The sequence below is a fragment of the Dysidea avara genome, chromosome 10 (assembly GCF_963678975.1).
Source record: "Dysidea avara chromosome 10, odDysAvar1.4, whole genome shotgun sequence".
In the NCBI taxonomy this organism is placed as follows: Eukaryota; Metazoa; Porifera; class Demospongiae; order Dictyoceratida; family Dysideidae; genus Dysidea; species Dysidea avara.
In genome coordinates, this window is record NC_089281.1 from 15,521,189 (window position 1) to 15,547,886 (window position 26,698).

At 37.7% G+C, this 26,698-nt stretch overlaps 1 protein-coding gene and 2 long non-coding RNA genes across 5 annotated transcripts in view; 1 reads left to right on the forward strand and 2 right to left on the reverse strand.

Moving 5' to 3' along the window:
• The first annotated feature begins 249 nt into the window (after nucleotides 1-249).
• Nucleotides 250-26,698, forward strand: part of LOC136236429 (activin receptor type-2A-like) — a 43,039-nt gene continuing 16,590 nt past the window's right edge. The window contains exons 1-5 of one of the 2 annotated variants that reach the window (XM_066026581.1): nucleotides 250-403; nucleotides 2,407-3,134; nucleotides 3,269-3,479; nucleotides 3,535-3,598; nucleotides 15,536-15,965. In XM_066026581.1, coding sequence (XP_065882653.1) covers nucleotides 15,539-15,965 — 427 coding nt within the window. In that variant the 5' untranslated portion in view covers nucleotides 250-403; nucleotides 2,407-3,134; nucleotides 3,269-3,479; nucleotides 3,535-3,598; nucleotides 15,536-15,538. The remainder of the gene's footprint in view (nucleotides 404-2,406; nucleotides 3,135-3,268; nucleotides 3,480-3,534; nucleotides 3,599-15,535; nucleotides 15,966-26,698) is intronic. The other variant, XM_066026582.1, reaches the window with a different exon arrangement.
• LOC136268965 (uncharacterized) lies at nucleotides 5,098-7,291 on the reverse strand. Its single transcript, XR_010707160.1, has 3 exons — nucleotides 7,268-7,291; nucleotides 5,899-5,970; nucleotides 5,098-5,388 (listed from the first exon to the last, which is right to left on the reverse strand). It is a non-coding gene; the product is annotated as an uncharacterized lncRNA (long non-coding RNA).
• LOC136236430 (uncharacterized) lies at nucleotides 8,785-10,638 on the reverse strand. 2 transcript variants are annotated; one of them, XR_010692127.1, is made up of 5 exons: nucleotides 10,526-10,638; nucleotides 9,736-10,465; nucleotides 9,495-9,681; nucleotides 9,182-9,448; nucleotides 8,785-9,120 (listed from the first exon to the last, which is right to left on the reverse strand). It is a non-coding gene; the product is annotated as an uncharacterized lncRNA (long non-coding RNA). The 2 variants fall into 2 exon arrangements; XR_010692126.1 differs by having other exon boundaries at nucleotides 9,182-9,681.

Consider the following 26,698-nt stretch of genomic DNA (forward strand, 5'->3'; position numbering starts at 1 on the left):
ATTGGTTTTTCATTAAAATTTCCTATGAAAATGCCATGAAAACATTGGGGTCACCCAATGAAAACTTCACTTTTCACAGGGTGAACATTTTTTTCATTGGATTTTCATGGACAAAATCTCCAGTAGTGTTTGCGCGAAAAAGGCACCGAATGCGCCGATAGGAGGGCGCCCCGGGACAGCCGGCCAGTCCAGCTGTAGTAAATATTCTACTCTACGTACAACATTATTTTATAACAATTTAGTGACTCACTAAAAGAACAAATTTAGGCGACTCATTATCCCACGCATGCGTGTATTTTATACCCGGATTTTTATTAATCATCTTGTGAGATCGAGACCGTAGAGCGTGTCGTATGTCGTGACGAGAATACATCGGCCAGGACTGGAGTAGGAACAATTTAAAGTGAGTTGGTGTACTGCTCAGTATAAAATGTAGTGTCTTAATGTCAAACCGAAACAAAATCGCTGAAAATACACATTCCGTACAAACTTCGTTTTACGTTTTTTTTGTATGGCTAATTGTGGTGATTTTAGTGTCAATTAAATCGCCGGCAGGCTGAAAGTATTGTAGCTACGTATCAAGCGTAACGTAGTGTAGTTCATCTGATGTGTGTACAGGAAATTATAATGAAATTTAACTGGGCACATGATACTGAGGCCACAAGTAGCTATGTATTAAACATTCTCTACAACACTACATGTTCAGGGTTAAAAATCACACTTTATTTTCTACTGTTCAACCTTTTTGAAGTTGCACGAAATCACATATATTGTGTTTGTGTACTAATTAATTCTCAGTGTTTTATTCTAAAGTGGTGGTAGCATCATATCAAAACTTGCTATTGGGAATTGTAAACCGAAGTGGTCAAAATATAATTTTACATAACATCAAGTTTTGCTAATAGTTCTTATGATTTATGTATTATAACAGCTAAAAATCAACTCCATGTCATTTTGGTAGTCTTAGCTTAGCCAAACTAGTTGGTTGAAAAACCTTGTTGACCGCCATCATTTCTTGCCCTATGTAAAAATACATGCATTTTGTACTAAATGCAAAAAAGCAATCATTAGCACTCATAATCTCTACAGGACATTATACAAAACATTAAAGCCCTTGAATTGCTCTACACGATTCCGCCCAAAGTAATGCTCTAGCGTTACCATAGTAACATTTATTAACTATTGATTACAACATAATGTGCACCCCCATACAATTTATATTGAAGAATTTAATTACTCAGGTGGGAAAACCCCGAAAAGCAATCTGTTACCCTCAACCAAATTTGCTAAACGGTATCATTCTACGTGTCATCACTTGCTGATTAAGAATCCACCCGAAGTAAGTGCCTATCCAATTATTATACCGAGTTACATTATAAAACATATGAAAAAAAAAAACAGGGTTTTCCCACTGTTTTATTACTATCTGAATGCGTAATTTGGTGATACAAGGTTCTATCTTGCCTTTTCTCTTGGTCACTTCACAAACTCCTATATATCACTCGATTCATCATTGATCAAGGGTTCTGATGAGCCATACCAGATCGCTGTAAATTGAAGTATGCAGAAGTTATGGCGCCGTGTTTAATAGACGGTGTCATTTTTGCGTATATTTTACGTTATGGATTTTTATAATGTATGGTAAAAGTTGACAAATGTTTTGATATGTTGTTAGAAAAAATTCTTTGTGTACCGTTAATTGTAGTAACTTGATTTATGTTATGTTTGTAATGGTTGTTTGACTCGACATTTAACTTGAAGGCATCTAATTTTGTTGTTGGTATCAGTTGTAGTGTAATATGAGTATAGCCCCTGAATGAACCCTATCAAATTCTGTACTTGTGATGTGCTGGACAATTTGATAGTTTTCTTTTTTGTGCCATAGAATTTTGTTTTGCTTTTCTTCAGAGCATGATAAACAAAGTGTGGTTGACATAATGTCGGAATGTTGATAATAATTTACCAAGTAAGAGAGATTCTCTTGTCAGCAAGCAACACTTTATAATAAACAATATCATTCCTGAAATGAAGTAATGTTGATTGGCACGGATGTGCTTGGAAGCCCAATTGCTGTACTGTATGTGTGTGTGAAGTTTATGCTGTTGGAAGCCTGTTTGATGTGTACATATATGCATAGGGTGTTTACCATTCAATTGCACTGTAAGAAATCTTATGGTGATAATTGTTGCTAACTAAATGTTTACTGTATCAGATAGAAACCTCCAAACACGTGCAGTATGCCTGGGAAAATCTATGTATGCCATACTCATCCATAAGTAGCTATTAAGCTCTAGTGGTTAAACCAATCACTTGGTTTAGGGTTATTACAATTTGATGGATGCTATGATGCAGAACAATAAGTTGTTTTTTTTTAATTAATTTATTTTTTATTCTACATATACACAGGTATGCAAACCTGAGCTAATCACAAGCAGTACACAATATCCTGAACAGGTACACATGGCTGCATATGGCAGGTCACTTTGTTTGTAAATGACATTAGTTGCTTTAGATAGGTGAAGAGCAGGCACTGATAATCTCAATTGATAGGTGTCATAGTGAGAAAAGGGTCTGGGTACATGTAAGTATGTGAGACTGTGACTGGGCTGTACTGTTTGTATCTTTCTCAAAGTATCACTTTTCTGGAATCTACCCTGTTATTAGCACCTTTCAGGTTGTCTTCAGGTTGTTGGGTGTTTACTAGATGCAGTTATGGGCTTCTGGTAAGGGCTTCTGCTTTATTGCATCACTCCACTTTATTGCTTTATTGCATCACTCATTAATGCCTGTCTAGGAATAGCATATACATAAGCCCTGTTCTTGAGCAATTTTGTGCTAAACTGTTAAGTGAATCCCACTCTGTACCTCTATCACAATGGAGGGAGACATTGTAGCCGATGAGTGATAATGGCAGTGACACATCCAGTGATTCAAGCCTCTCAGAATACTTGGTTTCTTCAACTGACTCTGCATGAAGGCCACTGTGAAGACACAGAAGATCTGAGTGGTGATAAAGAACTTTCCTCAGTTGTTGTTCTTGAGCCTATGGCAGAAGATATGCCTGAAGATTTGAATGGGTCAGACGAAGAAGTCATGGAAGATAGCGCTGAAGGGCTGGCAAGTACTGATAATTGGTAAGTTTAGCACATTATTATGTGTAGTTAAATTCAGGTGTCACAAAATCAGTAGTTTTGTTTGATGCAATAACATTATAGTCTACTAATCAATTAAGCCATGGCCTTTTAAAATGTTTTTTGATTTCATGAAGGTGCCACTGTGGGAATTGTGCCAACAGCAGAGGAATGTATCTGCTGCTGTGAAATCAGAGCTGTAGTAAACAAAATGGAGACAACTGGTGTTTTATGTAATACTGAGCATGAAGGATTTGATGCAGTCTGCGTAAATGTGTGGGTTCTACAAGCAGCATACTATCAATACAAGCAGCAATATGAGCATAGCTCTCAAAACACTTTGCATAAGTAAGTGAATATGCACATGTGTAAAGTTCATGATGCAGTATGTGTATAATTTCAGACAATACAGATTTATAGCATATCGACAGCTGACAAGATAGTGCTGGGGTTGGCATGGAAAACATGTAAGGATAACGTTGCCTAGCTGTGCTGTTCAAAGAATAAAAAATGAATTTCCATCAGAAACATATGCAGGATTCAAATATCCAGATTTGTGATATATTATTTGTTTACATTTAAACATAACATTCAATAGATTACTACAAAATTTATAGTGTAATGATTATTTACTACCAAATCTACTTTTGTGTTGCTATATGGCAATCTGCTTATCAGGGTGGTGATAACCTGCACATAATGCCTTGGGAATCTTTGAGTCTTCCTACCTCCCTTCTTTCCCCATTCAATAATTTCATGTAGTAGTTCTTCCACATAGTCTACACAAGATTATCTAAATTATGATATGAAGCTATAACAATACTCACTGTATGTTGCCTGAACAAGAACTTTCTGAACTATGTAACCACCCTTTTTATACTTGGGATAGGCTATATCATGCCTCTTCTTCCCGGCCATCTTTTGTTACAGCCTGCATGTGCATGACCTACATTTTCATTGAAGTGCGATGCTGCCAGTTGTGATCTGTGAACAAGCCAGTCTATCAAGACTCACGGTAGTGAGTCGCGCGGCCAGTAAAGCAGAAACACGCGCCGCAGACAATAAATGACGCGACCACTACGTGAGGATTTTACAGGAACGAACGTTGTCAAATTCGGCCTTCCTGTAACTCACCCGCCACTTACGCTATCCCTCTGAAACTCTAGGGTTGAACTCATCGTGTCACTAGTAACTACCACACAAGCAGTGAAGCAAATCCATGCCGATTGTTTCGTGATCGAGATTGCCGACATCAAAGGGGAAGTTTCATTTTATTTTTTTTATTTTTTTTTTATCGCATGCGGTTAGACGCAACCGCATGTGTATGCCTTGCGTTCCTTTGTGCATTCCAAACATTGATTGCCCTGCTATCGCTTCAGTATTCACTCAATCGCCTCAAGATTCACATCATCGATTTCACCATACATGATTACCCTACAGTCTTAACTTCAGCACCAAACGAAGTTTCAGTCGACCTAGAGGCCAAATACAAATCCCAGATTGTTGTTTTCCGCAATATTCGCTTGGCATGTAGGGCAATGTATCTTTAAACTGTTCTAAAAGTTTCGTTCAGATTGAAACATTTGTTTTCGAGAATGGCTAGTTTGAAATTTGAATTTAGTCGCCCCCACGTAATTTGCTCTCTAAGAATTTTACTCGGAATTTAAAGAATGACACAAAGCACAACTGCGGTCACTGGGTATTGATGAACTGGCGCTCTATGTAGTTAATCAGTGCATATAGCCACAAAGAAGTGTGCTGCCATGGATTATAGTCCACAGATATAATCTATGGTGCTACATACCATCGTTCGTTTTTAAATTTGAATTTAGTCGCCCCCATGCACCGTGACGTAATTTGTCCTCTAAGGGCGCGGCTTAAAGAATGACATAGAGTACAACTGTGGTTACCAGTTGTTGACACAAGCTGCGAGTAATTAGCACATGTAGCTAGCCAATTGTCACCATGCATTATTACATTTTACAGCACCCCCACACAAAAATTACACATGTAATTACAACATACAGAGGACACATGAATACCAAACACTTTTCACAACAATAATGTAAGAATTGTACAATAATGACTGTAATATAACTGCTATGAAAATGTTTTCCAGTGGCCCGCCATGGTAGCAAGTCTCACATGACGGCATGTATATTCATCCAAACACAATGGGAGTAACAAGTAAGTATGATGACAAGTTGATATGACTCCATTTGTAGAATCCAGATGAGTGGGTGTTGCTCCAGTATGTCTAAACAGTTAACAAACATTCCTGTTATAAATACGTGCTAGGGTTGCAATATAATAGTATAGTATTTAAATGCAACAATACATAGTCTCTATTGCATCACTATCAAACGACACTAAGTGGAGGATATTGTTGCATCTCTAGTATGTACACTCTATCAGTACAACCTGTCTTAATGGCCACCAGTATAGAAAGACAACCTCTCTTGAAAAGCCAATTCCAATTGAGAATTTATACACTGTTACCTGTTTATTGAGTGAAGGTGGCAATAAACAAGTTCCACCGTAATTTATACACGTGATGTGATCCTGTATATTCTGTCAGTGGATGAGATCCACTTGGCCAGGACAAAATGTGACTCAAATGTCCTGGATGATCCATACTCAACCCACTTATGACCCAGTGGCACAATGGAACTGGGTATAGAGAATACAATTATATTTATTTCTAAGATGTGTGGATGTGTGGACACATTACAACACATTACATGTACATACAAGACATGCTACGTACTGTTTTAGCAATTCAAGTCACCAAATTATGTACGGACCAGTCAACAATGCTTCATAGTGCCCATCAGTAAACCTGAAGAAAAGTTACGAAAAATAAAAATTCACATAAGTACAATGAAGTCTCATTAATATGGCCAGCTGTGGAACCAAAAAATTTGGCCTGAATAACAAGGTGGCCTTATTAATGAGGTCATAAAGTACTGCTTAGCTATATTTGGGATCTACTAGAGGTGGCCAATATAATGAGGTGGTCTTATTAAAGAGGTGGCCACTCATTGACACATTACGAGTATTGAAGTCACAATGTGTTACTGTATCATCCATCTAAATACAATCTCTGAATGTGTCATTTAGTGTAGAGAGCAATCTTCCACAAGAAGTGACCTGCAGGTTTCAGTGTATATTGTTAACCATTAATATTGTTCACCATTGTGATTGTGAACTGTATGTACAGTGAAACCTCACTTCTAGGCAGCAACCATATACACGGCACTGCCAATGCACAACATCACACTTGCTCGCACACACAATTTCGCTCAAGATTTTACAAATTGATAATTAAGAGGTGTGGAAGCTCGAAAGACTGTGTGGCAGCTGTTTTCCTTCTGTACAAGTGGCCACCAAGACAGGTCCACTGTGGATGAAAGCCAGGCATTAGATATTTGGTATTTTATGTGTTGAAGGCATTCCAGGGCTTCCGGTAGTCTCAAATCTCACCACAGTTTACCTCAGGCAGTGTTGTGGTCACCACTAAACCACCGGAATGCTGTGCTATGTTCATCTTATGCTTGGCTACTGTATTGTAGAACTGAAATGGATACTCTGAAAAATATATCCTATGGATAATGACTTCATCACTTTCTTCATCAGGAGCTTATAAGGACCAATAGTGAAACTTTTACACTTTGGGCTGACAGCCAACTGCCTAAGTCTTAAGCAGTGCCTTTGGTGCTCTAACAGATTGGCTGCCCCCTTGCTGCCAGCACTCACTGTCTCATACGCTGTCACACACTAAATCCATCTCTATAGCCAGTTAGAACAGCATGCTTCTTACCTTTTTTAAGGCCGCAAAATGTAGCCACCTCTTTAAAAAGCTAGGTCAAAAATTTTTTGTCCCTACGGCCTGAATAATGACCAGTTTTCACTGTACTATTAGTGATTAGTGATCATGGAGGATTATTTATTAAGATACTAAGATATACAAACGCTACAACCTCTAAATATAGCAGTAAATTTTTTTACCCTGGTCCAATGTCTCGTAATAATTGTGAGAGACTCTACTGTGACAAATACATGTTTATCATGATATGTACTAATCGCCTTTTTACAATTAAGTTTTACAACACAAATACATGTATAGTTAAACTCACCAATTGTGACTAAATCCCTTCAACATTAAAAGACAGGTAATGAGACAACCTTGGAGACAACAGCCTCACAAGCCTATTCTTGTGCGCTTATTTAGTAGTAATATAAATTTTAAAGGCGTTTATTTACAACAGGACATAATTACGCGCCCTTCTATTGTCTCTGTACATACTTGCCTTTTCTTTACTATTCTCATTTCATTTCACAAGATCTCTTGGCAGGGACGTAGCTTCTTCACTTGAATCAGTCAATGCTTGAAGTAGATCGAGATACTCTAATAGAACAGTCACATTTCTACAAGTGCCATATTTTTATATTGTAAAGTCTGTAAGTAGATAGTAATTTAAACTATACAATCCGATGCTAAGAAGAAGTTGTAACTATGCTAAATATTGATTGCTGTGTTACAGCTGTTTTGTGACTGCTCTAATAGAGTATCTTGATCGTTTTAATGCAGTACAAGATGAAAGGCAAAGTGTTATTAAGGGTTTACTAGTTAAAATGGGTGGTAGTTGACTGCAGTTGCATGCCACTAACAGGGCCGTCCAGAGAAATTAGAGAGCCCAGGGAAAAGAGTTAAAGAGGGGCCCAGGGGCAAGGAAGAGTCTAGATCCTGACTGCTCTATTAGAGTATATCGATCTTTCTTTAAACAGGTATTCAAGGGGCCCCTTTCGGGCTGGGGCAGGGGGAAAAATACCCCAGTTACCCCCCCCCCCCCCCCCCATGTGGGCGGCCCTGGCCACTAAAATTACAGTTATATTTTAATATTCTGTCATTGTAATCTGGGATTTCTGTCAAAACCATGGAAACTCACTTACTGTTATCAACAGTGCATTGCTTATTCTAACAAAAAGTATTGAAATCCCATCCAAAAACAGCTTATAGCTGTAAAAAAAGTGCGCGTCCAAGTAAAGCAGAGTTAACTGCGACAAAAAGTAATGATATCATAATGCGGCCATGTGCGAGGTGTGCAAGTTGTAAAATTAATATTAGCTAATCAGATAATACAATGTTATTGTTAAAGTGTTAATGAGAACTATGTGATGCTGCTATTTTTAAGTGTGTGAGCATCTTCATAAATGCCACACAAATTTAATTCTCAATAAAGCAATGTGTATAGATTCTCTGATAGCAATAAATAGTTTGAGTTTGGCCGTCTTTCCTGTATACGGCAATGCTACGAACAAAGGAAAGGTGGCCAAACTCAAACTATTTATTGCTATGAGAGAATCTATACACATTGCTTTATTGAGAATTAAATTTGTGTGGCATTTATGAAGATGCTCACACACTTAAAAATAGCAGCATCACATAGTTCTCATTAACACTTTAACAATAACATTGTATTATCTGATTAGCTAATATTAATTTTACAACTTGCACACCTCGCACATGGCCGCATTATGATATCATTACTTTTTGTCGCAGTTAACTCTGCTTTACTTGGGCGCGCACTTTTTTTACAGCTATAAGCTGTTTTTGGATGGGATTATTATTACAGTACATATGCATTGCCTAGATACACACTTTTATTTACTGCTTCTGTAGGACCAATAATTGTCCCTTTAATAGGTTACCTAACATGTGTAGGATCAACTAGTGAGATCATACTGAAAGTGATATGAAATGTGTGTATTAACACCAAAAACAGGACCCTTAACTGTTTTTTTGTTTTTTTAAACCTGTGCTCCATCCTCAGGTATGAAAATGCCACAGACTTTGGGGCAAAGTGTATGACAACATTGTGAAAGGACTCCAATGAAGATGTTTGATACTTAGCTGACAGTCTACTAACATCATTGCAATGCTGTGGATTTGTTATCAGGGATGTTATCTTCTCACTGGCCTTGGTATCTGTTATTAATACACCATTTTGAGTAGTAACCATGATATATTATATATAGCTATTTCTTACGTCTCTTAAACCATTTCTTTTCCTGTCCTAGCGTCTAAGCCTCTTATGTTCACATTTTGGGAATCGCTTTTTGTCACGATGTCTGTGAACATTGTGTATGTGATTGTCCAGGGATAGCCACTTGGATTAACAACCTTTACATAATTGTTAGTAACAGTGGAGGAAGACGATACACACCAATATAGGTGGTTGATTATACTTTTTTGCCATTCCCCTACCAAGTCACAGTCTTTTGCTTGGCTAATTTCTCAAGTTTCTTACGAAAACCTAGTTTAAGTATTATGTCAAATACAAGACTGATCATTTCATTCACCTTTAGCAACATGCCAAATGTCAAAATAGTGTTTGACACTAGGATGAGTTTCCCTTAGCCACTTGTTGATTTTTTTATGCCTGTTTGTAACAAGCACATCCACATGTAAGCCATGCTGTCCAAGAAATTCCATAGATTGTTTTAGCCCTTCTTTTTCCATATGATAGCTTCCTTTAACTTGGTTACTCTAAGAGTATTGTGAACAGGACAATTATATGATACTATAGCTTTTGTTAATTACCTGCACAAGCTGAATATCCACCACCTTATTTTGCTTTAAATCAATCATGGAGTAGCATCCATACTTGGCACTGTGTACAGGACTGTCAGCTCTGCCATCACCTCCTAAAATCAAACTCTCATTTTGTGTGGTGAGGTTATTCAGCAATATAGTCTGATGTCTTTGCCAAACAGTGCTAATTGGATCCAGCAAATATTTGTCTTGGTGTTGAAAATAAGTTCTTTGTGATATAGTCTTGTAATTAAGAGTATTAAAAATCCTTATTGCTTTGGTTGGCAATGATCCTGTATACAATATTGCTGTTGATATCAATAAGTTACCAGCTGGAATTTTCTAATGAAAGGCCAGATGAAAGTGTTTGTGCATGCTTTACAAGTCTGAGTTATTCGCAAGAAAAATACCTTCACTGTTTTAGTGATGGTCACTGCTTTACCTGTACATGCGAAAGAAATTGAGAAAAGTAGAAGGATGGCTGTTTCAAATACTAAATATGTGGTCTCCTTATCAACCTCTGCTGATTCTGCACAACTGTTGTCCTCTTTGCTGTCAAAATCTTCAGATGCAGTGTATCCTGTTGACTCAGTAGCATCGATTGTGTCATTAATGTCAGTATAGGAAATGTCAACTTCATAGATACTGCTTTTTCTCGGTGCGGATGTAAGAGGAATGCTTGGAACAAACAAGCCACACTGGACACCAGCATCACATACTCTTGGTTTGGTTTGTACTTCTAGACAGACACAAACACATGTAACAATAACTATATAATAATAATAATTCATGTACATACCTGTGGATTTCACATTTGGAACTGTTTGTGTTTGGGCGTGAGTTCCATACTGTTAGGGACCTTCCTTGGCTCACTGCTGCTGACTACTTGCACATTTTCAATAGCTGCCAATACTTCATCAATGATCTATTTAAAACAGTTATCTCTAGTAAAGGTAAGTTTAGCTGTATACATATATAGCTAGTATAGCTAGCTCATATATCACATGCAATTACTTTCAAATTACCCTCTTTTCTCGTAAACAGACCTCTTTGGCTTTGGGAGGCCTGCATTCTCTGCTGTAGCTCTTTTCTGGACATAGATGGCTGCGTATCATCCATAGTGGAGCTTGTAATAGGGTGGTGCTTTGGAAAGACAGTTGGAACAGCATTAACTTTCAACCGTGGCCTCTTTTTAGGCCAAATTTTGCGTACATAGCAGTGTCTTCTTCAAAACAGTCACTATCAATAGTAAAATGCTGACTGCAAAAAACCGAGCTTTCAGTTGGTCCATCCCACCCAGCACGAGTCGTCTGCACTGCCCAAGGGGTCCGACACTTCGGAAAGAGTGTACAAGGTTTTCAGATTTCTGATTTCCAGGTTGATTAAATTTTCTACTCAGTGATTTCCGCCCACACAAGCTATAGTTTACGGAAAATCTCCAATTTACAGAGAAACACGTAGGTTGGAGGCTTGATTTCTGATTCTACTGCAGGGAACGTATGAGATTTTACAAAATTGTCAGACCCCTCGGCACTGCCCTAGTACATTTCACTAGAAGTGAGGCATCAGTCGGAAAACCAAAGATACTTACGTTATTTTCATGAGTGTTGGAGCAATTGGCAGCCACACAACACTTAACCATGTTAAAAATTACAATTTATAACGATGTTAAGGCACTGCAGCCGATGCACTGCCTATATACGCGTTCATCTCGTGACGTAATTACGCGCTTAACCCACTAACCAGAAGAAGCCTTTAAAAGGCTTATGATAGCTGCTGTTTAGTTCCTGTTTTCACCCAATAAAACGATTTCAATTTTTTTTAAATGGTTTTTTGCATTGTTTGTATCTAAACCTACATGCTGATATAAAAAATATGTGCATTAAAATTTCATGTCACCCTCCCTTTAAAATTGGCGATTAGTATAGGTAATCACACACATTTGAGTGCAATTACGAGTAACAGTCAAAATTGCACAAGGCGAAGCCGAGTGCAATTTTGGCTGTTACGAGTACAATTATTCCATAATTGCACGAAAATGCGTGTGATTGCCTACTAATCACATAGTGACCACCCTTCGTGGTTTGTAGTACACATCTATCCAGTTCTATGTGGCCATTAACTTCCACCAGGTGATTGCATCATCCTTCTTTGTATAACATCATTTGTTGTTGCACTTAAAAGGCTTCGTGTGTCAGCAATTCTGATTGGCTACTCAAAATGTCTACATATGTTGCACTTAAAAGGCTTCTATTGTCAGCTTCTTTGATTGGCTATTCATTATATCACTTTCTTGTTGCACTTAAAAGGCTTCTGTTATTCCGCTATTTTATTGGCTACTTTACAGTGCAATTACAGAAACAAGGCCATGCGATTTGGAATTAATTGCACTCCTACTATTGAGACTAATGTATGGCAAATTAAATCACTATGTGATTAGGCACAAAACTGCCAGATTAAAATCTCACCTATTTATTTGTTTCTAATTTTTTAACAAATTGTACAGGCACGAAACCAAACAAGAAGCTAGTTGCTGTATAGCAAGCTTGTCAAATATGGTGATATTGAATATTGTCAAAAGAGAAGTAGCTATGACTGCTTCGTGAAATCTGATACAAATGAATAACTAGTGAGATACTTTGTTAGCAAATAATTATCAATGTACTGAACCTTCAGTAGGCCTTAGCCTGCAGTAATATCATCTACCATATAGTAAAAAACTTTGGTGGTAAAAAGGTGTGACGAAACCCCTCTGTTGAAAAAATTGGCAGAAAAAACTTTTGCGATTGAAATAATATTCGCCAAAGTTTTTACTGTATGGTACACATAAGGATATAACAACAAGGTGTCAGCTCATCAGTTAAGTAGCGTATAAGTGTATAGGTAGCTAGTGTTGTTGTTGTAGCAGTACTTTTGTAGCTACTGATCTAACGACATGCTATAGCTAAGGTGTGCTTCACTATCTCCTGTGATGCTGAGAGCAACTGTATTCACTTTTTCAGTGAACTCCAGTAGCAGAGGTTATCACGTGTATCAAAGTATTTGGCCAATTCCATCGCGAGACAATGAACTAGCTGACGTGTATGTGCGAACGGGAAGCCGGTTGGAAATGCTATCCCAAGGAGTGCTTACAACTGTGGGACACATTCCTAGGAAGATCTCCAAAGTCAGCTCGATCTTTATTGCATGGTGGTACGAGCTGACCTTCATCTCAAGTCTCTAGTTACTCAATGCAAGTGCTCGTGTGATCATCTAAAATAATTGACGAAAAAAACTTTGGAAAATTGAACGCTATTCGTCAAATTTGCCAAAGTTTTTACCGCCAAAGCTTTTTTTACTATACAGTACTCTTTTGCTGTGGAAGGAATCGAAGATAGATGCACCAGAGATCTTCCTTTTCAGATGGCTGCCCATGCTGCTGCACATGGATTGAATAAATCTCTATGTTCCATTTCACATGATTGAGTCTTAGTCTTCTCCAATACGTAGGCCAGTACTTAGGCAATGGGGTAAGTGTTTATCTTTGTAAATGAGAAGCCACACTGCTAGCTACACAATTTGCTACCACATGGGACTCCACTTTTGTTATACATTTTGTCAAATTAAACTATCACCAAATGCAAAATATTGACAACTATTCTGCTCACCAAGATTTCTGCTTATACGGTATGCAATGAAATCAGCACCAGTTATCTCGACACCAACAATAGCTGGCAGTTAAATAGAAACACTTAATAAAAGTCCAAAATACCCAGAGGTGTTTTACAAGACGTTAATAGGGTTTGTACAAAGAACATATTTCTGGAGGTGTTGCTATTGTTTCTAAATTCAGTAGCATGATCAAACACATTTAGCTCCCTTGGTTTGGCTTCAATATTATTAATGACCATTAGGAGACTTTATCATGTGGTAAAAATGCATGAAATGGAGGTCAAGGATCCACCGGGGAAGAGAACTTTGCTAAAAGGTCTCCGGGGAGTTGTGTAGTCTTCCAAAATCTGATTATAGTATTTGTTATCAAACTTTTATGATGTCGAAGAAAGACTTGTATAGTATGTGAGAAATACATGAAATAGTAGAAGAATATGAAATATTTTAGTGCTGCAATAGTCTTCTTACACTTACAAAGCTTGTCATGTAGATTACAAGAAGAGGGAAAACGTGTGGTAGTGTGAAGCCTGATTAAAGTATAAAAATTGTGCGAAAATTTCAGCAGCTGTACCTTAGTAGTGAATTGTAAGCTAGATAGTTTACATTTCTAATAAATTTCAAACTGTGATAGTGTTTTTGTGTTGTTAGCAACCACGGAAGTTTTACTTAACATTGCATGGGTGCTTCTTAATTTCGTAATGTTGTATCTGTTATCGTACAACTTAACTGCTTGTGATTAAATAAAATGCTCCTCAAGTGGAATTGTATGGTTGAAGCTATTTTGATTGCATCTGTAAATGCTTCTCAAAAAAATTTCTTGCTTAATGTAGTTTTAGGAACTCATGAGTTCCGCAAGGCACTTATGAGCCAGCCCCTGGTGGTATGTATGTATAGTTATAGCCTTGGATAGGGACCCACTGATTATGCTGGCATAATAATGAGCATAATAGGTGCCTGAAAGCATCGAGCATAATGCTAGCATAATAGGCAGAACATTACCATAAATTCTTGCTCATCAAAATACATATCACAGAAAAAGATCAATATACTCTAATAGAACAGTCAGAGAATAATCAGACAGCTGAGTGTTCTATTAGAGTATATCGATCTTTTCTGTGACATCATAGATATTATCTATGGTGACATGCATTTTGACAAGCAAGGATTTAGAGCCTGTGCTTCAGCAACTTACTGTTTTCCGATAAAGTGCAAATTTACTAGAAAAACATAGGAATTGAGGTATAAATATTGAGCATTAATTTAAGCATAATAGGTAAAATAATGAGCATAATCGGTGGGACCCTAGCCTTGGAATTACAATTTTTTTCTGTTGATTTTCATGTCATATATCAGTAGCAATAGTCTATGCCGGCTCTTCTTATGCACATGTGACTGGATTTCGGAAAATCAATCCACATCTCACATCTGTAATTTCAAGATAAATGGTTTTAAAAAATTCAAGTCATTATTATAACTTACCATAGTGAGTACGCTTATGAAATTTACATCAATTTATCACCTTTCAGAGCATTCCCAGCATTTGTAGTTGCTTGTACAGTTTCCCCTCTAAATAAGGTGGTAGAAAATCTGATGAGTTGGAAGAGCAAAGTGAGCAAAGTAATATCACAAGTGCTCACAAATGGGTGGGTAACAGATAAACTTCAAAATGAAAGGGGCCATGATTGAAGCCCATGCATGAGGTTACATGGCTGTACTAGCTCCTTATTGACTGATATACAGCAAGATTAACACAGAAAACATTTGACCAATTATAACAATCCATCCACTACTGCACCACTGATTCTTATCTAGAAATCACCATGCGAGCTTGCTACACCACTAAGCATGTAACACCACCCAGCAAACACAGATCTTAAAACCAGTTGGAGTAATGTTGAGACTAAAATCTAGTAGTATGGTGGTCTACTGTGGTGTTAGGTTGGTTTTGACTGATGTGTGGTTTGGATAGGTTTTATAAAATCTAGTCACATATGACAATTAGCTCATGACGGACACTGTATTGGCACCCTGAAAATTTTTGTTATAGAAAAACATTTAACAATAAAAAGACCAACAATTGTGTTGTAATTGCAATGCTGTCGGGATTGTAGGCCGATATCTTTTTGTTACTTGTTTTTTTTTTTTTTGCTCACTTCAGATCATGCCAACTATTCTATTTCTGTGTTCAATATTGTTAGTCTCCATGATCACTGTTACTAATGCAGCATCATGTTTATCCAATGATGTTGTGGACTGCCCTGATATTAATGATGGTGTTCCATTCTGTGTGGTGAACTGCAGTCAAGTAGCTATTGAGCAGTACAACCAGCCTGCATCACATGGAAACTGTCAGTTATTATTTGAATTGGGTGGTACAAAGAGACAGGCATGTTTCATCGATGAGTGTCCATTTACGGAGTGCATTCCAGTTGTCAGGGAAGATTCCAGTGCAGTTGAATGTTGTTGTACGGAAGATTTTTGTAATCTTAACTTTACCGCTCCTTCTACATCTCCCAATCCCAGCCCTCCTGTTGTGGATGTGGCTCATCTGTACTTTGATGAGTTTCCTCATCATACCAATAATACAGGTATGTATGTGTGTCTGTCTGTCTGCAATACTAGTGCGTGCGTGTGCTTGAGCACAAAGCTGATAATTTTCTATTTTGTAATGTTATGTCCATCTGGTGTCATAAGGAGGATATTCCACATTCCTCAGTTGACAACTATACAACAAGAGTCTTTGTGTTCAAGAGAGACAAATGCAGTCAAGTAGGTTCTTATTATAATGTGGACACCTACAGTTCAGGTTGCAAAGATTCCCTTAGTACATAAACCGACTTGACAATCAGTACACCTTGATAATTAGAGCACTATTGGTGAGACACTAATTAGGGTACTATTGGTCCCAAGGTGTGTATGAATCTCAAATGGTGGACTGTTGCACTGGATATTTATATATTTGACAACTAGTCCTCTTGTTTTCTCAGTATTGTATCTAGTGGATCATCAAAGTTTTAGCTTATTATGGTGAGTAATTTGCTAGACATTTGCAGCGATAACTTAGCCTATAGCATTGGGATTTGGGTTAACATATTCACTATTGATTGGAAAATCAGTGAAAGTATGGTTTTAGTCCTGTTATCACTTTTGCATATACATGTGAAGGCAGTTTTATTGAAGAAAAAATGACGATGATCTTGTTTATATCTACTGCGTTATAAACAAGCGTACATGACATGCATACCATTGGAGCTACAGAAACAAAGAAAAGATTTTGAACTCTCCATGAACAAGCAGATAAGATGGTGTATAGTTTGAGACTGGTTTCCTGAGCAATGGCTCAATTAAAATCTGCACATTTTTTCTATGTAGCATGGCTTGCATAATTTCAACAATATATATATATTTTTTTTTTTGGCTGAGACAATCACATAATATATAGAACACCAAACTTTATTTGGATACCAAAATCATGCTTTGTGATATTCGTGGTAGTTTGTAATTGCCTACTTGTGGCAATCTTTTATCATGTAAGCATAAACCTATTAGACTAATTTGTTTATAATATTGCTAGTAATTTTTCCTGCCCTAAGTGCAGGCGTGCTTTAGTACTCAAATGTAATATAAAAGTATAGTCATTTGGTATTACCACCTTCACCTGAACTGATCTACAATGCTTACAGCAACAGCAAGCAGCAGATAGGTAGGTAGTTAAACAAAAACTATACATGTTTTGCAGTCCTCCCTAACCAATACTCTAACATAATGTGTAAAACACTTATCAGTCATATCTGCCAGTACAGCTTTAAAAGCTTGGGTGTGGCTGTTGTTAACAATCATTGCAAAGCAGAAAGAAACGGAAAACTGCACACTTCTTTACTCAAAAAGACTGTATAGGGTTGCTAGGAATATTGTGTAATGATGATGTTGTGGCCATTTTGGCTTCTATAGTGTTGGTAGAAAGTTTAGTGATTGCATACCTAGTACCGTTGGTGACTAGTGGGGTCTAAGGAGTGTATAATAATAATAATCGATGCACCCAGAAAGTGTGTGTGTGTGCATGTGTGTGTGTGTGTGTGTGGGGGGGGGGGGGGGGGCAACCCTGGAATTTAACAACTGTTGGAAACTCAACTGCCTGGGATTCATCAGGTACAAAGTTCTGCTGGATGCACTCAGCAGGTAACTGCTCCACCAGGGGTTGTGTTTGATAGTGTGGGTAGTTTTGTTAAGACTTGAGAGGAGTTGAAATGCAATGCTCTGATTAGTCTGGTGCCTCCCGCCCCATCAGTAATTCACATCATTTCAAAGGAATTCAATTAGATGGTGTACATAACTGATTACCAAGGCAATTTGTGTGTGAACATCATTTGCACACATTAATTTGGGTAGCACAGAATTTCTGCGCTATTACTGATATGGGGCTGTATTTCACCAAACCCTTACTCTTTGCAAAGGGGCAAACTGTCCATAGTCTAAGGTGTCATTGTCAGTAGGGAATTTATCACTGATAGATTAAGGTAATAGATAGTGTCTGGTACCATGTGCATGCCCTGCATGCAAAACTTTATTTCTCTATAGTAGTTACATTATTTCAGCATACTTAACTACAAAGCTAAGCATTAAACTGTCTACTATAGTATGAAACAATGTTAGCCTGCACATAAACTTAACAGTTTCTTGCATCCACCAATATTCAAAAGTTCCATTGTAGACAGGCGGATCATTGTTTTGTTTCGTTAGCTAGATAGCTATATGGCTACATTACATAACTCAGAATTTTCTTTATTTGTTCCAGCTTATTACTACAGTAACTTTAAACAGTTGCCTAATGGCTGCATTCAGCCACCATTGCTACAAAAAATCATTGATGCAATAAGGAAAATGGCAATGTGGGTGGGGATGAGAAACTGATGATTAAGTTTAGGCCCTTACTCCAAGCACAGTGTTAAGTGAACATGTATCAAATTGTCCTGGCTTACCATACGGAGGGAAACTTTGGAGGAGGAAAAATTTGGCGAATCAAGCAAAATATCACTGTTGGCGAATTAAAATTTGGCGAATTGTTAGCAAAGCGCATGCTCTATTTAATTAATTAGATTACTAATTGCTGTGTCTGAAGCAAGAACTGGGAGTGCCATGCCTCTTCAGCGCCTGGAGTCAGCTATCAACTAACAGTAGATCTATACCCTCTGGAATAGTGAATATCATACTTAATATATAGGACTCACTACTTGTCATGCCTGTTTCGAAGTGAGATTTGAGGATACCACATGTACAGTAGCTAAGTAGCTAGCTACCTAGTGAGGTAGTCAAGGGAGGCTTGGCTCTAACCTGATGTCTGGCCCAGTAGCTAGAAAATTGATTAGTTCAAGGCTTGGTTTGCTGTTTTCTTCACCAGCAAAATATTTGGATGGGGAAAAATTGGCAAATTCAGTCATTTGCCAAATTCGCCAAACTTTAATGGCACCAAAGTTTCCCACCATACGGTATACCTGTCCATGTACTGTGAAGAAGGTTTTTTTTTTAAGTATGTCACTGGCAGGATTCATACCCACTACATGTAACTGCAACATGTTCAAAGAGGCACTGGCCAGTAAACATCATCAGTATCTGTCACATGTAAACAAAGAGGTACATAGCACTGAGTAGCCTGGACCTTTGGGTTAACAGTTCTGTGCACAAACTTTATTCCTGTTTGTCTGGTTTTCAAGAATGTAGCTCAAGTTTTCCTCTACACTAATGCTTTCAATGCTCTGCAGAAAATAAGCAGAAATGCATAGCTATGTATATAAAACAACAAACTTGGGTGATGATTGCTTAATTTTGCCTAAAGTCCCATATCAGTATGTGACCCAGTCTGAGAAAACCGGTCTTATTGCCCATGTCAGTAGATTTGATTTTTCACCCAGGACACAAAGCTACATGAATATACTATCTAATTCCACAATCAAAATCAGCTAGACTAGAGTGGTCTGGTTTTGCTAGCTACTTTTCCCAAGCCTAGTGGCAATCTGTATGTGCGGTGTGGGGCCTTAATGGAGCTCTGGTCAGCCTGGGGATGACTGTATGTGGCTGTACAGCTCTGTGGTATTGAATAAGTACCTCTGCTGTGAATTTCCTTTCATTTTAGCAAATTTTGAGACCTCAATGGCCCAAAACTTGGCCTAATTCATCCCTACGCCTTCCTTTTCAAGTTTTGAACACCATCTTGCCCACCTTCCAGGCCCCCACCCCTTTTGCAGCTTACCTGATACAGTCAACCTTAGTTTAAAAACTATCTAAAATGGCAGGAAACTTAGCTATTGGCTACTTGCACAGTGGATGCTCTAGAAGGTAAGGAATTGTTTAAAATGTGTGAAAATTTAGTACACATAGCTTCAACCATTGATGAGCTACAACATGCTAAATACTTAAAAACCGGCGTTTCTTGATACTTTAAATAGGCAATAAGACCGGTTTTTCCAGACTGGGTCACATATGTGTTTGGTTTCCAAGTTAGTGGTGCTATGAAGAAAAGTACAGATATGTAACAGACGTCTATACAGTAAAAACACTCTTGTGGTTTCCATATAACCACAAACAACCTGGTCATCACCTGTGACTACTACTGGGGTATTGACAGGGGTGTGTAAAATAATCTAACACTTTCACACCTCAGATCAAAGGAACCGCTTGGGCCCCATTTTATATGTAGCCCAGCTAGTCGGGCTACATCTGGGCAGCAATTCTATAGATGTTAAGGCCGAAGTTGATTGTGGGAATTGATTAATACTGATGTGATTTGTATTGCATGACTTGGATTTCGCCACTCAGACAGAGAGCATTTTGTTATCCTTGCTATCCTACAAGTTGAATGATGTTGGGCTAAGATGAGAACTAGTGCTATAGCTTTCACCAGTTGTTTCTGCACATTTCTGAATACGGGCCACACCCCCATCATGAAGTTAACACTTTGCATAAAGTAACCACTCTACAAACAAGCTTACCTATCTAGGCCTCCGTAATTATTCCATAAATAATCCAACGGCATTTATTAAAACATTAAACTCGCATAACCATGATATCTCTAGGATTTGTCCATTCACTGTAGGCGAGTGTAATCAGAACGTACTGGCTGTTGACTCATAATCAAAGTATGCATATATAATATATTCAGTTGTTACACTCATATTGGATCAGGTGATCAATCACCCTGTGCAGGTTATCAGCCTGATACAGATGAGAAGTGTTACATATATTAGCTGAACAAGGGGCATTCAGGCTTTGCCTGCTATGTATGCTCGACTGCCCATGTTACAACTATTACATGTATCATAAAGCCACCAAACTTCCGAGTAAAATTCAGAGCCATGGTACGTTAAAAGAATACAGACCCTGGCTGGCCATAGTAAAAATATAAACCATTGCTGATTTTAGGGATATATAATTAATGTGTGTGTATGCTAGCACAAATAGAATGCTAGTACAAATAGAACCACCAAGGAGTCCATATTTCAGAATACCCTTTTTTAAAGGTGTTTCAATTTAGTACTAGCACTAAAGTCTGAAAAGTTGTCTATCCATCCATAGATCATAATCTCTAAGATATCGCATAAAATAGCTTGACAGCAAACACTATTGCCTTGAGTTTATACAGACAATTGTCAGCATCACTTGTTGCAAAACTTGCTCCTGTTTTACTTAAGATTTGTACCATTATGTCAAATGGGAAAGCAAATGATTGATCATCATCATCATAGCAGTACAGACAGCTGTTGTATTTCTAGCACATTCCAGCTGGAAAGGGTTATTAATCACTCCTCCAAATACTCTTCACAAGTAAACAGTATTGTGTTGCCATAGAAATTAACTCAGTAAAATTTTCACACCTTGGTCACTGTGTTATGCTACATAATCCAATGTTGCTATGTTAGTTTAACAAGTAGTTAGTATCAGTTACTTGTTGAGCTGATCACCATGTGTGAGGTGTTATTTGTACTGTGAAGTCTTAGTGATTCAACAATCTGTTAGTAGCTACACTCAGCCAGCTGTGGAGTCATGTGCAACCCATATGTTGAGTTGGAAAGAATTTCTTCAAGAAAGAGGGAGGGAGTTGACCTCATTTTCCTTCTTCCTGAAATTGCCTTCTTCCTGAAATTGGCTTTAAAAGATGTTTTTGTCCTTACTGGACAAGTACCAACGTCATGTGGTAACTTTGCTTCCAAGTACACTCAACAGTTAACCAGTGCTGATGACTAAATTCCTGGCAAATTGCAGAGGTGAGATGGCTAAACACCAAATCATTTCATACAAACCTTGTCGTGCACGAAACATGCTCTCTTTTTATGTTATGAACTCTTGGTCTTAGTAGCTTATGCTTGGAAAGATCTAGCTATCCCAGAAACATCAGTCCTATGAAATCATATGGGTGTGTCATTTTGAGAACCGGCTCAACTTGCCACAAAAGTCATGAAATAGTGTATTCTGTGTGTAAAATAAATAGGTACGTTATGTCTGTTGTTAGTCTGACTAAAGTCATATAGTGTTCATGAATATGCCATACTATGGCTGGTAACAAGGTCGAGTCACAGTTTTGTTTGCCAGATGTTGCCTAGTAACTCTCTGTACTGGGCAAAATGTCCTTTGTAGATCAAATTAATAACTTTGTCATTCATTCACATACATTTTACCCTGCCAAATTTGCTTTATCAGTCACTGTTGATTAAACTGCACCTGTTAAGTTAGTATTGCATTTTTACTGAAGTAGCCTTTCCTAATCCTGATGGACTGTTAAGTGTAAAAGTTCCATCGTCAGTAATATCATTGTTTTAATGCACTAGAAGACCTCCATGTTTTGTTATGTCAACCCTCAAGCCTCATGTAGCAGAACTGTAAAAATTTACATGTCACAGTGAAGTCCTGGGCTTACCCAATTTGTCCTCAAATTTGTCTATAAGGATGCATTAGGCAGCCATAAGAAAACAGGCTCAACGTACTAATGATGTGTTGCAAGTGCACGGCATTACGTACCTACCCACCCTATGTCCAAACACCAAACATCTTGTACAATCAGTAACCAAACTGGTGGAGGCCAGAGGGGTGCAGTAGAACTGCTTGACTATGCTATAATGCTAAGGTGTAGCAAGTCTCACCAGCCTTTACCTGAGATAGCTTAAGAACTAAAAAAAGCACTGGTGGACCTCTGACTTGCCTGCTGAGATATTCATTGTATTTGTAGCAAACTCATGCAGTTTGTCATAAATACAATCCAATAACTAGTAATTTTATTTTGCAAGAGTGTTGTATGTTGCCATGCTTGTATACAAGAAGACTCATTCTTGTGAATTATTGAATTGGAGGCAGAAAATTATTTTCATGGAAAGAGGCATATATGGTATGAAACTTTGTACACCTTGATTTCTATACATACAGCTAGGTCAGCAGAAAAATACAGTACAGGATTTTATTTAGAGACTAAACATTCTGTTTACGCTTCCAACAGCTTAAAAGGCTGTACATTACAGAGAACTATTCCATTAATTCAGTTCATTAAATGTAGGAACACTGATTGCAATACTACCTCACACTTAATGAATAATTGGAACAAATTGTGATTGAGATGACTAAAAATCTTCCTGTCTAGCTTGGTAGGCCATAACATGAGTAGGTATGACAATGACTGTTGACTATGTTCACTTTCAGTTGATACTATAAAAAAGTTTAATAACTCGTGAATGGAATAACAAAAGGGTTTGAAATGTGGCTTACTTGCAGTTCTCTGATAAAATATCTTGAAAGCTAATTTCAGTTAGTGGCATAAGTACAAGATTTGCATCTGAGATGGTATTTCAACCAAACATAGCCATTCACACCTTCACAGGTCATCACCATTTTGATGAAGTTCTGTTGATGTGAAGAAGATACACTTGTCTTGTTGAACTAATTTCATAGGTGTCAGCTCAGTGTAAATATATGGAGTAAACTAGTCTATTTTGAATCTTTGAAATGTAGTGCCAATCTGCAGAGGTGGTTGGAGCACTATGAATTTTTTTGTGTTGATTTAAGTAAGGTGGAATACAGTATTGAAGGAGACCAACAACAATGCACGTGGTGTCATCTGTAACCTTTTTGTGGTGGTTGATTGTTGCTATTGTTTGTCTGGGAGCTTCCTCTGGTATCATGTGATCTTCCAATATTGTGTGCACCATTACATTATTTTGTGAAGTACGGTGCGTAGGATAATTCCTCGGGTGTTTATGATTTGTAGCACTTTCTTGAGTTGAATGCATCTCTCATCAACAAAGACATATTACAGCATCTGTAGCCTGACGCAGGATCTTGCATAGTTTCTAGGTAACCAAAGTTAAAATTAAAATAAAAATATTAAAAATAAATAAAAATAAAACTCATATTCAGTGGGGTTTAATGTGCCATTGCCATATATTTGTCATATTTCATATAACGGGAGGTATTTCGGTATCCAACACTTTTCAATACAAAACTATTGGTGTGATGTGCATGTGTTTTATCTCCTTTGGACAATCTGTAAAATCCGCTCAAAGACTTACCTGTAACAGTAAAAAACACTAGAATATAATTTTATGACTATGTTAGTAAGAAAGGTCATCTGCCCACGCTTTCATTTTTTAAGATTTTACAATTCCAGTCTTGGCAAGTTGTCATATTGGGTTGTTGTTTGTCAAGGCTGTATATCTCTCATTATTGCTAAAGTGTATTGTGCAAATCTGTCATGTAATGTATTTTGCACCTGTGCTTGACATGGTCACCATCATGAAGTGGTGTTACTAATGAGGTCTCGAAGTACACCTTAGTTATGTTTGAGACTTACCTCACATGCTAATACAATAACTGTTACAACGCATACACACATTGCACATGCGGCACAACACACACACACGCACACACACACACACTCACTAAAGAATAGGTTCACAAGATCACGCTTTGTTATAGTTTATACTGTCCTTGCTATGGATAACAAATGGTTGTATAGACTAAGGTTAAGAATCCATGTTATGTATGTCAAACCTCAAGGTGGAGTAAGACCACATCATTATAGTGGGCACGTCAATTAAATCCCCAAACACAGCTAAGGTGTACTTCATGACCTCATTGTGGTGTCCATATTTTCAGGTCTTCATGTTTTCTATTGTACATGTAATAGTTGTAACACGAACATGAGGGCATACATTATCAGGCAAAAGCCCCGTGTTAATGCTAATATGTAACAGTTCCTATCCTTACAAGTATACAAATGCACAGTAAGGATATGACACTTCTTATTGTTTTACTGTGATTTAATATCGTCCACTACTCCAGCTTGTTTCAATACTTTTTATCGATGTGTTACGGTCCCTACTCTAGTTGAAAATTCCAAATTTTTCTGTATACTTGTTTGTTAGCTTTTTTGTAAATAAATTATTATGACTGGTGAACCCACGCACACCACATCTGAAATGGCACCGTGCGCCCCAATTATCATCTGAAAAGTGAAGCATCCATTATGCTTCATTGTCAGCTATGTTCAACCCGTTACACAGCATTTCTAATCAAAAAGCGCCTCTGAAATCCATGCCTACTGAAAGAAATGGTGCCGCGCCCCCAGCTATATCAATGATCGTTTGAAAAGTGAAGTATCCATTACGCTTCGTTGTCGGCTATTTTCAACCCATTACACAGCAGTACGAATCAAGGGCTGTTTGAAAAGCACCTCTGCTATCAAAATAGCCACTATGACAAATAACAGACAATTTCCGTTACAAAGGGAAGCCATCATGTGTTATCGCCAAATTGACACTTTTTCGCTGTCAGTAAGATGAATGGGACACAAAGGAGGACACTGCAAGTCCATGAAGAATGCATTGTATGTACTGCGGTATTCCAAAAGGCACGTCTCGGGCCGAAGCGACGTCGAACAGTGAAAAAATCAAGCTCATAGCCTTAGCCGTTATCGAGTTACGCTTGTCTGGAGGCATCAGTCAGTTACTTACTCAGTCAGTCAGTAGAAAATTCCGTTAAATAAATAATTTTTAAAATTCCGTAGCAACTTGTTGAAAGCGTTTCGGGTCGATCTGAAAGTTTGTTTGGGCTTAGTTTTACCTAACCAATACTGCCTCATCGTCGTCTGGGGAAAATTGAGGCTGATTTCTGGGTGATATTATTTTGTGGGTCACGCCTACTCCTTTGTGGTCTCTACTATACAGTTACTATCGTACTGTATGATTAGCTAATAGTCTGAAGTGAGAACGATCAATCACCCAAGTCAATATGAGTGCAACCATTGAATGTTATATATATATATATGTATGTGTGAAAAAGGGACATAATCGCGCAAGCCTAAATTTACAGTATAATACATTGGGTGAAATACTTGCATAATATTGAAAAAATTACATAAATTTTTTAACCCCTCTTTCTTAGTGAAGGAAGGGACTAACAATAAAACCTTGGATATCATTTTATTTGCCTGCTCAAGAGGAGTTGGAAAATCTTTGTTTCGTTGCAGTAGACCCAAGGATACATAAGTTATGAGCGTTTGTTTATGTCATGTCAAAGCGATTGTACGCGGTAGATTTTTCTTCACAAATTTTGCCTTTGTATGCAGTGAAGAGGGGCGATTAAAAGAAAAACTTACCCAGTAATTGATTCCCCTGTTCATGGCGAACACGATGGTGAAAATTTTAGCTCTGTACCTCAATCCGTTGGTAAGTTACAACCATTTTTGTAATCGCCTGTAATATGTTTTCCTTATACTTGCTGTACATATCAATTTTTCTGTTGTTGCTTTTTTGTAGGACTGTAACTCCCACTGTTATTGGCATATGAAGTTGAAACTTTGCCAGTGGGTACACTTGGCTAAGTAGATTATAAATATTTATTAAACAGGAATTCAAAAAATATGCGATTATGTCCTGTTTTTGCAGATCCAGTCACATATATATACATACATACCTAAAAGATCCGATTGTGGTTTAGCAGCTGGCACATTCTGGCTACGTTGGGTATGATGAATGGACAAACCCTAGAGATATCACTAAAAATTTCAGTTACCGAGTTTACATTTATGGAATAATTACAAAGTTTACTAAATGTCTAGATGGGTAAGTAAGCTTGCTTGTAGAGTACTTACTTCGTGTAGGGTGGTAATTTCATGTTATCAGTAATGGGTGTGTGGTCCATATTCGAAAACACTTGGTGAATAAGCTAAAGCACTAGTCTCACCTTAATGTAATTTTTTTAAACTCGTAAGGTAGTGAGGATAACAAAACATTTTTATCTGAGTCGTTTTCGTGGCCAAATCCAAGTCTTGCAAACTAACCAT